The following is a 15,743-nucleotide window of genomic DNA, read 5'->3' on the forward strand; positions in this document are numbered from 1 at the left end:
CCCCCTAAAGAAAAGCATGTAACTAATCCCTGTTTTTAACTCATATTAATGAATCATCTGACATTATGATCAATAAAGAGTACTTGGCATTGATGGAAATCCTGCCACCCTCAACACACAGCTTTGCTCCAGTAACCACCCAGTATCCAGGTGAATCCTCAGGCCCTCTCACCATTTCCTTTGTATTGACAAAATGTGTAAGTTTTGGTGCTCTTTTAGGCTGAGGAGGTCCTCCGGGATAGACTGCAGAATTCAAATCTACTTTTGCCGTCTTCTTAGCTGGAGTCATGCCAGTACTGAATGTTGTGCTGATGAAAGACGACATGAATCCTGATCTACGAGATGAATTTGTCGATCCAACCCACTCTGACCTGCGAATTTTTGCAGATGCCACTGCAGAGTAGCCGAGCCTCAGGAATAGGACCGACTTCATTCCAAGAACCTTCACCTCAAACCAGGCCTTTGTGACAATAGAAGCACAATCATCAATCCTTGTTTCATTGTACTCTACTGCAGCAGTGTAAACGTGCGAGAATATGCTCCATTTAACAGGTTCAAAGAATCGTCGTTCAGTTGGTTCACTGATTTGCTCATAACTGGGATCATCTGCAATTTGGAGGCTATCAGGGAGAGTTGAGAGGTGCTGCAGGTGAACAGCCAAGAGGTCACTCCTCTTTCCTTCCAAGTATAAACGGATCCCTGTCACTGGTCGGTTTCCAGAATCAACCTGCAAATAGTTGACTTATAAAGATCAGAGGCTGTATACTTGATAGGAATGTCGAAACAACTTCATATTAATATGACTTCATCAATCTAGAAGGTATAAAAATTAAACAGAAAAAAACTCGATCATGAGAAACAATTGCAAAATCTGTTTATTGCATTGAGTTGCACACGAGAACTAAGCAGAAGCCTGTCAGTTCTTGGCACAATATCCAGACGTCAAAATGTCCCAACTAGTGCTCAATCATACAAAAATATACCACACATTCTAGCTCCTCACAAAAAGAGATCACCAGCATGGGATGCAAGGCATTTGAGTTCAAATCTGTAACATGACAACTCTTACCTTCGATGTATTAACGTAAAGTTTTGGGCCCATAAATGTGAATTGAAGTGACGGAGACACTTGTCTTTTGCGCTGACGTGCAAGGGGAAGGTCTCCATATACTGGAGCCCATTGTCGAGGTAATTGAAATTCCAGAAATTGATGAAGTTCTTCTATAGGTGGTTTATCTGCATGATTGATCATCCAAGAAAAAATCAGTTGCAACTTGAAAATAAGCACACCACATCACGAAGAATCAAAATACTTGACGAAAGCTACACAATACATAAAATGCACTCGCAGCCTTGAACTAGAAAGCAAGTCTTGTGATGACCACAAGAAACGAGTGAAAATCCGTACTGGCAGGCCAAGGTCTCAGTCATAATAGCAGATGCGACACACAGCAGGAAATAACAGAACACAACATGATGTTGGGTAAACTTTCAAGCTAGACATTTTAGAGATAGTTCTTCAACCAGGCAGAGTTTTGGCCAAAAAAATCATCTGTGTTTGATCTAAGACAATTAGTTGCCAAAATTTCCAGATGCTGACAAGAAGCTTCTAGCACTTTCCTACCATTTCTCGTGAACATAAAGCAAACAGCACAACAATGCCATTTGATAAATAGAACTTGCAACAGAAAGATGAATATACTCACATCGAAGGTAGAGATTAATTGCATGGCTCAGAAATCCACTACCACGAACACCATTCAAAAGTGAGGCTATAGGAACAAAGGACATCGATATGACATTTGGTGACTCTGATACAGTGGAAAGCCACTGACTATGACTTTGGCCATTATCAATGCCTCCCTTCCGGACACAAATGCTGAATAAATCCTGCATTGCAAAGGGATTAAGATTAGGTATGTGATCAAAATTAAATTCTTCCAATGTGCAGTACTGCAGTCCAAGAACTGGCAGAGTCAGTTTAAAGAAGCTTACATCATTCTTTGAGTGAGAAACAACAGATGGCAGCATTGAACTCGCAAATGATGATGGGAGATTCCAGACCACTGAACGTTCACCCTGCAACAGTACCCGGGGTACAAAGTTGAATGAGGATGCTACGATGCCTAAGATTAACTACAATAATATCTGCATGGTTTGTGAGATCTTAGAGGTCCTATTTTCGTCATGTCTTTGTCTGTCATTATTACCCTACAGCGCTTTTAATCAGAACAGGAAGTAAAGGCAGTATGTTATCCTGGAGAAGGCTTATAACACCATTATACTTCTCATTCTGAACTGTATAGCAGCCATGAAACAATTAAAGCATGCACTGGAATGGTAAATAGGTGTCTACTGCCCAGGGGATCTCATTTATTCGCTGCCTGCCTATTAGCGGGCCGATCAGAACATACTTTTCGGCATACAGCACTATTGCAAAAATGCCGTATCCAAATTGTAAGTTTGGGCAACAAAGATATAAGGGTCCAAAAAGTTATAACAGGACAGTTTCAGTTCACAAAAGGAATTATGATTTCAGAATTGCATAATATTGTTATTTGTATGCTAACTCCTAAATTTATGTGCTACTACTAGAAGAACAAGAGCAGTTCACTTTGAAGTACCATTGGTTCTGAAAGGTAGGAAGAACACAGGATCAATTTTGAAGTGAAGTTGAGGCAAATAAAAAAGAAGAAAAAAGAATCAATTCATGATGCACTAATTTGGTTCTAGAACCTTGCATACCTTCCGCTTTCCTGCTATTTTATCAGTTTCAGGTGTGAAGCTTCCATTTACATCCTCAGAAAATCTTTCATCAGCTAATTGCTTTAACAATTTCTGCACTTCAGTTGGCTGAGAGCTTGAATTTTGAAGCTGCTTAATTTGAATTACATCTTTACCTCCCATCTTTACCCCGACAACAACATGAGTGCCATATTTGTCAATAAACCTGGAAGATCATCCTATTAAGAACTATGGGGGAAAATAGTAACCAAAACAAAATTAAAATCAATCAAAATTATACCTGTACATGCATTACAATGACACCGACGAAACTTAAAAATGAAACTATTAGAGTGGGTATTCCTACTATGTATAAAGACAGGCATGTAAGCTTCACAATTAAATTCTCTTCAGAAAAATTCCAGAGGATTTTGTCTAATCAACCCCATCATCACAAATTTTAAGCTTCAAGTGAAGGAACTTACCCAGCAAGAGCGGCAGGATCCCATGAAGGAGGCACTTCCTTTTTGACGTGTTCGGCTAGGGCGATGTGAGACCTTTCCAACTCAATATTGTAGAGAGTAATAAACCAACCATCAAATGCAAGACATTTGGTGGCAGCTGCATCCTTCTGCCAGCCGCGATTGAAGTTGAACACCGAATTGAACAGACCAGAAGGTATTTTACCAGATAAAGACAATTGCTGATTGAATTGCTCTGCCATCTGGAAAGATGGAAAGTTCAGTGAAGGCAAATAGCACCACAATGCCATTATCATCATTCATACATGTCCAAACATAAAGGATTAATGAAAGCAATTTTAGGAATAAAATCCATAACGTATTTAGTAAACCAAATACATTTTCAACTTAACCATTTAGCCAATCATTATACGAAGTAAATGGGTTTCATCTATTTCCTGTGCGTTATAGTTCTTCTCAATGTAAAGGAATAACATTTCCTGCATGCTATAGTTACACTCGATCACCCAAATATAGTTTATCTTCTACCAAAATAGTTTTGTAGTGTTACTCGTTAGCTTCATCCCTCTACAATTTTCACAACTTCCAACATCTTCTTTGTTCTTACAAATAAGAACTACACTCTTTATGCTCGAATTTTTCCAGCTGAAATATTTCTAAAAAAGGATTAAAATCTGGGAAACACTCATCGGGAAAAGTTGACACACACTCCAATGCTCAAAAATCCCAATTTTCAATGCCTGGCCTTCATTTTCTCACTCTTTCTACCAATCAAACAAAGCAGAAAACCAAAAAAACCCATTTCCTAGAAAACACAAATAGCAGCGAAGACAAATATACCTCGTTAAACGACAGAACATCCGACCGGAACCTCGTACGCTCCCCTTTATCGCACTTGATCGCCGCCGACACGCCCGGCACAACCACCCCGCCGGGCACCACCAGGTCCTTGGACCGGCTCCGGTCGATCTCGATCAGGCTGGAGCCCGAGGGACCCGGTTTACACCCCGATAGCCGAATGTCAGCCGTCAGATCATACCCGAACCCGATCACGGAAACGGCCTTTTCGGCCGCCGATTGGGGGTCGAAGGGGTTCTGATTATACGCCATTGACAACGAACCATCAAACAACTCCCAATTTTAATGAGCTCGCGTTCCCGAAGTCTCCTAGGGTTTTCGTTTGCTTGCGGGTTTGAAGGGCTATAAGAGACGCAGGGACAGAGAGTCACCGAGAGATTGAAAAATGCGAACTTGGAACGCGTCTTCAGATTGAAAATATGCTTTTTGACTTCTTTTTTGGCGGTTTTGCTGCGGCGAAAGTGTGAACGGGGCGGGCAGTCAACCGCTGCTGGCGGCTGTCTGCCGTCACGGTTGGTGCCACGTGGCGACGTGTTTTAGATGGCTAAACGAACGTACTGGTCATGCCAAGCGAGTCCGCGACGGATTTCGTTTATTTTGACGACCCCTAACATTAATTTAATCGAATCAAACCTCTAATCCGAGTCTTATAAGCTGTTATTATTCGTACTTTATTATGTTGCCTTATAATAAATACTCATTTATATATATGGACACTTGTACTGCAAGTGTGACATTGTTCCTTCCATTGCCCCCAGCAAGCATATAATAAAATGACTTGTTTTGAGTTTTATTTTAACACCATTTTTGTTCCTTAAAATAGGCGTAATTAGCTACCATTACATTTATAATTAATTAATTCGACATTTTTAATTATTTTTTTATAAGGAAATGACGTATTCGTAGAGGTAACGAATCCTTGGTTTGGCATTAGTTTATTCTCTGATCTGATGGCAACGTTGTTGGCCTTTATTCCATGACTTGACTTAAAAAGAGAGTTAGGAGACCATATTTTATTTCTTTTTTCTGGGCCCTTAGGCCCCCATTTCCCGCAAATTGAATGGGCTTTATACTCTGGGCCTACACGTCAAATGGGCCCTCCCTTGAACTGAGTTCAATATGGCCCAAATTTTCCGACCGAGCTTGCCGTCAAAGCCTGGAGCTAAAACTTAAATAATACGTCAAAACATGCTTCACGTCTTTGAGATTTGGTATAAAATAATAATATATATTATTTTTTAAAATTTCATTAAATATACTAGGGATTAGTTCGATTCGAACTAGATCAGGACCAAACATTTTAAAAATTTTATATTAAAAACTAGATCGATCAGATCAATTCGATCCAGTCTAAACTCGTTTGGACTTATTAGTCCAAACTCTTTTTATTTTTTATATTTTTAATATAAAATTTAAATAATACGTATATATACATATATCATCCAAACAAAAAAACTTCTATAAAGAATTTCTAATAAAAATCAACATAATGCAATATTCTAAATTTAACTTTTAACCCCATAAAACAAATTAAACAATAACCAAATTTAGCCTTATTATAAATAATAATCCTCAATCGGTTTTTGGTCCTAGCCTACTACAATAGACTAGATCAAATTAAAAATTAATCATCTCCAATATCAAGACTAAGGAGTAGACTTTTCGGTTCAGACTAATTTTTTAATTTAGATCAAATTTGAACATCCCTAAAATGATAATTTAACTAGTGATTATGTGTTACTTGCTCTAAGAGGTATGTGTTTAAATCTTCTTGAAAGTGTCATCACTTTACCTTTTGTGGTTTGGTGATGACCTTAGCCATATGACCAATAAATTTATTAGGAGGGGAGTTTACAATTTTGTCGAAATACTCTTAGTGTATATTTCAAATAAAGAATTCAAATTGAATAGAATAATTGCTTGAGACGTACTAGGCACTCATCTAAAAAATAAATTTCACCCCTTAAAAATAATATCTCAACATAAAGATTGAAGAAAACATCTTAGGTTTCAACACGCACTTCCTATTTACTTGTACTAGCAAATGAGAAACTCAATTAAGCTTAAACCCAACGGGCAAAAGCTTTGAGAAGGAATAAAAGAGCTAAAAACGTGAGAGAAAAAGAGAAAGAATTATTTTTATCTGATATCTCAAACAATGAAGCAAAAGAGGGTATATATAATCTCTTTTGTAACAACGTAAAGACATGCTTTTATCACTTAAAAATTTTGGTTTTGTAACAAAAATTTAATGAAAAAAAAAAAGCTAGTAACACTTATATTTTTGAATGTTGTAACAATCAAAAATTAAGATAGTTAAAATTTTTAATTATAAAGACTTCTGAAATACTTTCTATTTACAACAATTCTCCACATATTTCAAAAGGTTAATAAAATTTATTGTGTTAAGAGTGTAATCCCTCAAATCTAGTGCTTATTGAACTAGGTTTAGGACAAATAAACAGATACTCTTATAAACGTTGAGGAAATCCAAATGATTTTTAAGAACCAAGTTCCTATTTGAGAGTTGTCTAATTTGGTGTCCACAGTACACCTCCATGGTTTGCTCTACTTATGGCAGTTTAGCACTAATAGTCTTTGTGTCAGTCATTAAGAATTTAACTCTCTTTCACAAAAATTTGCAATTAACACTGTTTACATCATAGGAATGAACTTTAAACTATGATAGTGTTTTCATGATCAATAATATCTTATTATTATCCATATGAACATATTTCAAGAGATCTCCAATCATATAGGTTGGGTGGTTATTATCACTGTTGATCTTTTACTATTGACAACAGTCCCATTCTCTTTGATATTTCACTAACTAACCTTCTCCCCCTAAAGGTTTAGATAAATGATAGACAAAGTTCATTTCTAATTTCACAAAATCAATAGAAATAACTTCATCCTTAAGCAATTGCTTTATGACATCAGATCTTAGAAATTTCTTAGCCACTCAGCTTTGTTGACGGCTAGCTCTAATGCCACAAACTTTAATTCTATTGTGGATCTAGCAATAATTGTGTGTTCAGTTGACTTTCATGGCACAACACCCCTATCAAGAATGAACACATATCTATTAGTAAATTTTGTCTTATCTGAATTTGAGATCCAATTAACATCATTGTATCGTGTTACTAACAAATTCATTATAAAGAATACCATAATTCATGGTACATTTCAAATATTTCATTAATCTAATTAAAGAATACCAATACTCATTATTGAGACTGTGAGTGTATCTACTTAATCTGTACATAACATATACAATATCAGGTCATGTATAGTTCATTAAATACATCAAACTGTTAATATTCTGAGCATATTCAAACTGAACCATACTATTTCTTTTATTTTATTTAATTGTGAGTTAGCATTGTAAGATGTTAAAATAAGAGTGATATCGAATGTTCAAATTTTCTTAAAAATTTTTCAATATATTATTTATATGACAACATCAATCCATTCTTAATTCTAGTGATTTTAACACTGAATAGAACACTAGGTTCACCCATATATTTGATATCGAACTTTGAAACCAAATATTGTTTTGCTTTAATAAAAATATCAATATTACTAAAAAAAATAAACTTGTCATTAACATACAAGCTAATTATTATACATCCATTATCGTTACACCTTGTATACGTATACGCACATTTATCTATGATAATAATAGAAAATTCATTTAAAATTAAAGTAAAAACAAATTTCTTATACTATTGTTTAGGTGCTTATTTTAAACCATATAAAAATCTAAACAATTATCAAACTTTGTTTTCTTTATCAGGTACAACACATCCTTCAAGTTCATTTATATATATATATCTCTTTTTCTAAGTCGCTATTTAAAAATTCAATTTTAACATCCATTTAACGAATGACAAACTTATACACAAAGAATGACAAACTTATACACAAAGAATAAAGCAATTAGCACACAAATAGAAAAGATTCTAGCAATAGGTATATACGTATCAAAATAATCGATATTTTATTTTTGAGTAAACCTTTTTCTATTAATCTAGCTTTAAATTTATCAAGTGATCCATCAAGATTAAATTTTATTTTGAAAATCCATATGCAACCAATAGACTTAGCCCAACAGTATATCAGTTAATTTCCAAGCTTTTTTTTTTTTTTTGGAGTTAAAGAATTAGTTTTACTTTTAATAGCAGCTTCCCAAAGATGAGAATCAGGAAATGAAATAGCTTCGGAAAAAAAATAACAAGAGTGTTACCAACTAGAAGAGTATAAAAGTCATCATCAAAAGAAATAGTACTTTTAGGTCTTTTGCTCATTTTTAAACTCATCATTCGAAACAATATTATTATCTTTATTAGAGCTAGAAGACATTTTTAGAGTCAACAACAAATGGCAAAACATTATCGCGTTTTAAAAGAGATACATTTTCAAAAAACTTAGAATTTTTAGTTTCAACAATAATGTTGTAATCAAGCACATGACTTTTTACAACAAGAAATCTATATGCAGCATATCTTATGATTAGAAGTTTTGGAGTGGGGGATCAGATTCAGGGGTGGTACTCCGAGAAAGGGAAGCACCCAAAGCAGTAGCATATGAATACGATGCAGATAGACCAACATTTTGGACAGCAGATGAGCCTTGAACACTTGAATTAGATGTCATGATATCCTTAATTAGATGCCAATTCGTTATGTAAATGGCTCGGCTCAGCTCAGCTTCAGCAGAACTTTAAGGTATCATTTTCATAAGCATTACGGCTAGCAGGCCGGGATGGATTCCTAGTGGCAGGAGTGGGCACGCCCCAAATCATCCTATAGAAACATTAGCATCCAAATTAACCAAAAAGGAAACATTTTGAAGAAGAGCGTTCTTCCTGCAGAGCTCTCTATTCACCAAACTATGTTCCTTAGCAAAAGGAATGCTGGGTCACATTTAAAACAAAACTATTCCCAAGAAACAAGCTAATTTCATCTAAATGCTTGTGGCAATGCTCTCAATCACCATGCCAGGCCCCATGAACAAGATTAGTAGGCCTATAATCTAAATATCTCTTACCACTCCTTGGGATTCAATATTAAAAATGAGGTCAACCACACCAAACTAACCAAAAGAGGATGTTGCGCACCTCCAATTATTGCCTAACAATATTGACAAAAAGAAAAGAGCAATCCAATCTACACCTCGTTAGCATTAAGGGATTTCACAGCCTCAATCAGTTGCCTCTTTTGAGACAGACAGCTCCAACCACAAACATCATTCTACTAAGGATCATGAAGAAAACGAATTGGGACATGAACCATCCAATGTGATGATTTAGAAGGACTCATTAAAACATTATCAAGACTTAACCGAAGACATTTTGCATGAATGAAATTCTTTTTACTACTAAACCATGACTAATTCTTTCTAGGCAGTTGACAGATAAATCAACTTTTAAGTAAATGAAGTAAGTAAATAAGCAGTTGAAACAGGTGTAGTCTACTTAATACCCATGTTGATAACTATGATTTAAAATTACTTTCTTAAGCATGGATATCAAAATGGAAGAGAAAAAAACAGATATTTAAAAGGAGACTGTAAAGTCAGCAGAACAGTTAAAACATAATAAAATGCAGGACAGCAGCCTGAAAGCTCTGGATTGAGTACAACAAACTGGAAATGAAAAACACGTTCTACATTAAACAAATTCAAAGACATGTGTAAGACACATTAGTTCAGGATTGCAGTTTTTTCTAATAGTTCCAGGCTTCAAAGAACACACTGGAAAATGCGCAGCTGGCACATAATTCTGATTGGTGCACTAACACAGAGCCTGAATGAAATATATATGGCCAGAAGTACCACTTTACAATTTTTGCTGGTTTCTTCCATTTCTACGAAAGAATCACCCTATTCACCCTGTGTCTATTTAATCTAGGAACCATAATCGATAGCTTAATATGGATTATCCCCTCATACCGTGAATTATCAGCTCAATTTATCAAACAATCAAGACCTGAACAAGAGGAAAGTTCATTGTATATAAATGTAATAAAAGATTATGTCATGGGAGGAGGAAGGAGACTGGAAGCTTTGCCATTCACTATTACAACATAATAAAAGAATTTAGCTCATACTTGGGCCATACTATTTTCTTAAGGACCAAAGCCATAACAAAACTTAAAACCAAAAGGTTTTGGGCCTCCTAAAGTGATCTTACATCTAGATGTGAGTGGTTAAAGCAAAGACCAACAGTTATTGGTTTCAAATTTCTAATTTTTTATGTGAAGAAATTATGTTTCCCACCTAGATACGACAGGCTAAACACAGAAGATAAATACACAAACCTCAGGGAATTGAATAAATATAAAAATAAACCAAAGAGGAAATCTAAATCAACATATCGTGCACATATCCTTCGCACTTAGCACTCCACAGATAGAGATTCATAAATCCTGACACCTTCTCCCCTTACAAGATATATTGAAAGAATCAAGCTAAAGCACAATTTTGATAACAATAAGAGACTTGTCCAAATGCAATCATTTACATAGGTCTCCCTAAATATGTCAATTCCAGGTTGGCATAACAGTGGAAGTGAAAATCATAAATCCGCACGTTTAATCAATTTATAACACATTAACTACAGAACTTGCCGTTGCATCATAGTTCAGAAAGATCTATGGATATTGCAGTCATTTCGTACGTGTAACTAAAAATGTGACAATGGAGCTCGAGTTAAAGTAGAAGTGAATTATTAAATATATTAAATGTGTATGTTTCATCCAATGAAGAAATAATTAGACAAACTTCAGGCATAAATGTTCCAGTTGAGATAAAGAGGCATACATACGTAAATTAGAGCATATTAGCATAAGTTGCAGGCTCCAAATTGCAGAGGAAGAGGGGGGGCGGTGGAGATTAAGAAATGAACTAAGTGGACGAATAATCCTAGCATGTTAACCTAAGTGTCTGCTTCTGATAAGATGACCTAATTGAGCAAGATCCCACAAAATACAGCTTTGCCAGGTACAAGCACAAACATAGCTTGACAAAGACAAAGTCCAACCTATGGCTTTAGGATGGTCTTGACTCAAACCCATCATCCAAAATTTCAGTCTGCAACTTGGATTAGTCATCTCTAGTTGTTGAAGACAAAATCCAACTACAACCCTTAGCTCTAAGGGCATAGGTTGAGCAGTCAAACAAGTAATATGCCGGATTCGCACCGATGAGTCGTGAATTCTATTCTTATCCTTGTCCTCTGCAGTGAGACAAAGTCTCACACCTGCGATTTACCACTTCTACCAAATTCGAGAGCACAAGCGGTGGGGCCGTACAAAGGCCGTATCTCAAGAAGTTTTGAAACTAATTTTTCTTTTCTTAGGATAAGACAATAAAACTTTAGCCAAACACCCCATACTTTCAAATATGTGAGATTAAGAAGATACCCTTTACATAATTCATAAGGTGTTTTACTAGTCTTTTTATAAAGTATTCTACTTTGAATGTGACATGCAAAAAGAATGGCTTCACCCCACAAATTATCTGGTGCATTAGAACTTACTAACATTCAATTCATCATTTTTTTTAGTGTTTTATTTTTTCTTTTAGGTACATCATTTAATTCATGAGAATAAGAATGAGGAATTTCATAAATTATTCATTCTTTTTTCACAAAATTCATTGATTAAAACATATTCTCCAATTCTATCTGATCTAACCCTTTTTATCTTCTTACTTAATTGATTTTCTACTTCAACTTCATTTGAAAATAGTATGTTAAAAGACATATCTTTATTTTTTAACAAGTATACTTTAGTATATCTAGAAAAATCATCTATAAGTGTCACATAATATTTTTTACATCATCTAGTCATGATTTGTTTTAAATCTCTTAAATCAGCATAAATTAACTAAAATAATTCACTTAGTGTTTTATCGATGAACGTGTTTTTTTTTTTTTTGTAAGTATTCTAATTTCAACACATATTTGACATTTATTCATGCATGAATTTCTAATTCCAATTATTGATCCTAGATTATTCATTTTCTTAATATAAGAGATGCTCACATAACCAAGTCTACCATGTCATAAATCAATTGCATCAACCAAGTAAACATAAGAACTAAAAGCATCCTCATTCTTTGCAACATTAAGTACAAAAATACACTGATTATAATAATCTTTCATAACAAAAATATTGTTCTTAGTCATGATAATTTTGTCAGGCTCAAAGGAAACTCTCACACCAACCTTTCCCAGTAGTGCCATAGACACAAGGTTTGCTATCATATTTGGAACATGGAGCACATCACTTAAAACTAATGTCTTGCCAGAAGTAAGTTTTATAAGAACCTTTTATTTTCTAAGAACTTGTGCAATACTTGAATCTCCTAGATAAATTGATTCTTTTTCACCTCTTACAAGAGTGTAGGAGGTAAATTAAATTTTATTAGCACATATATGCATAGTAGCACTAAAGTCTTCCACCCAATCGGTAACACCAACCACCATATAAGTTTGACAAATAAGGGCAACAATTATATCATTTTCCTAAACCAAGTTGGCTTTGATAGGATTGTTGTTTCTCATTCTATTTCTACACTTAGAGGTATGATGCCTAGGTTTTCCACAAACAAAATAGTTTACTTGTTTGTTCTTGAAGTTGTTGTGATTTTGTTTGGCCTTAAAACCAAGTTTTAATTAGTCATGCCTCTTATTGTTGTGGTGGTGGTGGTTTGTCTTGAATCAAATTTGCATTGTGGCTATCTCTTTCACTTTTGCTATCTTTCCTTGCTTTCGATTTCTGTCTTTGATAACGATGTGGACTATTATATCATCAAGTGTCATGTTTTTTCTCTTGTACTTCAATTGTTGGTTGTAATCACTCTAAGAATCAAGAAACTTATCAATCAATAGACCAACTACCAACTCCTTCAGTAGGATGATATTTCAACCTTAAGATCTTCAATCAACTTGTAATACTCATTTATTTGACCTATGACCTCCTTTTCATCTATCTTTTGCCATTTGTAATAGTTACCAATTACAAATTTATGTTTGACCACCATCTTTAGCAATAAACTTTCTCGTGTCACGTTCTCTTATATTTCCTTAGCATCCTTATCTAGATAATAGACATCAAACAACTCATGTTTAGTGTTCTTTCATTTGGCTTTAATCCGATGAGAATAAAAGTTATTCGTGCACATCTAAAATAAAAAAAAAAAAAAAGACTATTTTACGAGTTAAATACACTACAGAGAGTTTTAGGCACGAAAAAAAAAAAGCAAGCAAATAAGTCAAGGAGGAGAAAGAATCTTAAAGACAATTCTCTATCATGCAAAGAAAATTATGAAAAGTTTGAAAAATTTGAAAACATAGTAATTTTTGTCACTGCCGATGGAGAGGAAATTTAAGAGGAAAAATTAAGGTTGTGTTCTCTTTATTTTTCAATTTTCAGTTTTGAGTTTTAAATTTATTTTTAGTTTTCTGTTTTGGTAGTCTGTTTTTAGAAAATTAAAAACGCGTTCTTTTTGTCATTTTAAAAAATTATTTTTTAAAACAGAAAATTAGAAAACACGTTCTTTTTGAAATTTTGAAAATATTTTTTTAACGATATTTTATTCAATAAATTTGATTATTAAGTAAATTATAAATATTTAATGTTAATATATTATTAAAAAATATATACATTTTAAAGTTAATAAATTTTGTAATATTTTTTTTCATTATAATAATAAAATATAAATAAATAAATATGTTTTGAGTTTTGAGTTTGTTTTGAATGAAAACACTCAAAAATAATTTTTTGTTGTTTTCAGTTTTCTTTATAATTTTTTTTTATTTTTGAAAATACATTTTTAAAAACAGTAAAGAGAACGAGTTTTCATTATTTTAGAAAATTAAAAACTAAAAATGACTTGAAAATAGTAAAGAGAACACAACTTAAACTTTATGGTAAGCCAAAAAATAATGAGAATTTTTTTGAGATTTGAAAAATATTATGATTTTTTAGTAAAAACAAACAACACTATTAATTCTTTGATTTTAAGTAGCAATAAAAAAAAAGTTAAAAGAAAAAAAGGAAAACTGAAACTCGAGTCAAAGTCTCCCCCATGAGCATGAGCTTCATGACAGTTTCGTCTCTAACTTAAAATTGTAAAATAGGGGAAATGCAAATCACATGTCAAAAACAATTTCTGGCAACTCCAACCGTACGTACAAGAGTGGAACGACACCCAAACAAACAAGAAAGCCCAATGGGCCAATGGCAGGTGACCCCACATCACATTGAAAATAACACATTCGAGCGCCGTTGGATTTGAGTGTTGATCAAGTAAGTCACCAACTTACTTAAAATTCATGAGGCTCAGAGTTTGAATTTTGGATCTATAATATAATATAATATTTCTAAATAACAAATATATGATATGTCTACTCCCTCTTACTGGATTAATTATATTTTCAATTTTGATGTTACGGTCACCCCGGGTGACGCATAACAACAAACAGGCCTCAACAGGAACCTGCCACCTGTGCCATGATCGAGTTGGGCTTGTGAGTCAAGCTTCTCTATATAATCTCTCTCTTTCTCTTTCGTCTTTCCCTGAGCTCCATTTTTCTCTCCAGCGTCTGCTATCTCTACCAGAGCAAGTCTATGTACGGATATATCTACATGTGTATATAGTTTTAGGGTTTATATGTGCATGTGAGAGAGGATATGCCGGCCAGGGAGAAGAAGCCGAAGGAGGTGCATTTTAGAGGCGTACGGCGGAGGCCATGGGGCAGGTACGCCGCCGAGATCAGAGACCCCGGCCGGAGAACCCGGGTCTGGTTGGGGACTTTCGACACGGCGGAGGATGCCGCCAGGGCCTACGACGCCGCCGCCATCAAGTTTCGCGGCGCCAAGGCTAAGGTTAATTTTCCACTACTGGAGAAGGATGTGGAGGTCGAAATCAGGAAAAGGAATTGTAATGGAAGTCCGAGTCAGAGCAGTACCGTTGAGTCGTCGAGTCGCGGGGGCTTCTCGCCTCCACCGGATCTCCGTCTCGTGAGATTTCCATTCCAGCAACTTCCGGTCGGTGTGTCCCCTGCGACCGGCACTCCGCCGCCGGCGAACCATCTCATGTTTTTGGACTCGTTTTTGCTGTCCGGCGCGATGAACCGGGCGCTGAGGTTCGATGGCGTCACGGCAACGGGTTTACGCGCCTCCGCATGCGGCAGTAGGGCCCACAGCGATTCCGACTCATCGAATGAAATTGACTTGAAGCACAACGAGGTCAAGCCACGCAGAGGCCTCAGCATCGATCTCAACCTTGCTCCGCCGCCGGAAACCGCTTGACTGACTCCACCACTGCCGATAACCTGAATAACTATTTTTTCATTTCTTTTTTTTCTTTTTTCTTTTTTTTTTTTTTTGGGGGGGGGGGGGGGTGTCAGACACTCGTTGATCTTCAGTTTTTAGTCTCCTGTATTTGGTAGAAGAAACCGGTGAGCCGTTTTGATGTTCAGTGGACCTCCGGTCAACGGTCACCGTCCGATGCGAATCCGTTGCTGATCTCCTTTTTGCAACAGGGAGATGCAATATAGTTTTCTACCTGTTGTTCTTAACAGAGCACGGATTCTAGTTTTATGTGATCTCAATATCAAACCCAATGCTTCTTTGATAATGAAACATCTGATTGCTATTTACTTCCCTA

At 35.3% G+C, this 15,743-nt stretch overlaps 2 protein-coding genes across 2 annotated transcripts; one reads left to right on the plus strand and one right to left on the minus strand.

Moving 5' to 3' along the window:
* Positions 1–19: 19 nt before the first annotated feature.
* LOC127807980 (MACPF domain-containing protein NSL1) lies at positions 20–4,470 on the minus strand. The gene is made up of 7 exons (XM_052346266.1): positions 4,047–4,470; positions 3,210–3,448; positions 2,746–2,950; positions 1,996–2,079; positions 1,707–1,890; positions 1,070–1,236; positions 20–727 (listed from the first exon to the last, which is right to left on the minus strand). The coding sequence occupies exons 1-7, from the start codon at positions 4,314–4,316 to the stop codon at positions 41–43; spliced, it is 1,836 nt and encodes a 611-aa protein (XP_052202226.1). The 5' UTR covers positions 4,317–4,470; the 3' UTR covers positions 20–40.
* A 10,161-nt stretch (positions 4,471–14,631) lies between these two features.
* Positions 14,632–15,743, plus strand: LOC127807335 (ethylene-responsive transcription factor 4-like). Its single transcript, XM_052345076.1, has one exon. It carries the CDS (start codon positions 14,765–14,767, stop codon positions 15,383–15,385), a length of 621 nt encoding a protein of 206 aa, XP_052201036.1. The 5' UTR covers positions 14,632–14,764; the 3' UTR covers positions 15,386–15,743.

Source organism: Diospyros lotus, chromosome 8 (assembly GCF_014633365.1).
Source record: "Diospyros lotus cultivar Yz01 chromosome 8, ASM1463336v1, whole genome shotgun sequence".
NCBI lineage: Eukaryota > Viridiplantae > Streptophyta > Magnoliopsida > Ericales > Ebenaceae > Diospyros > Diospyros lotus.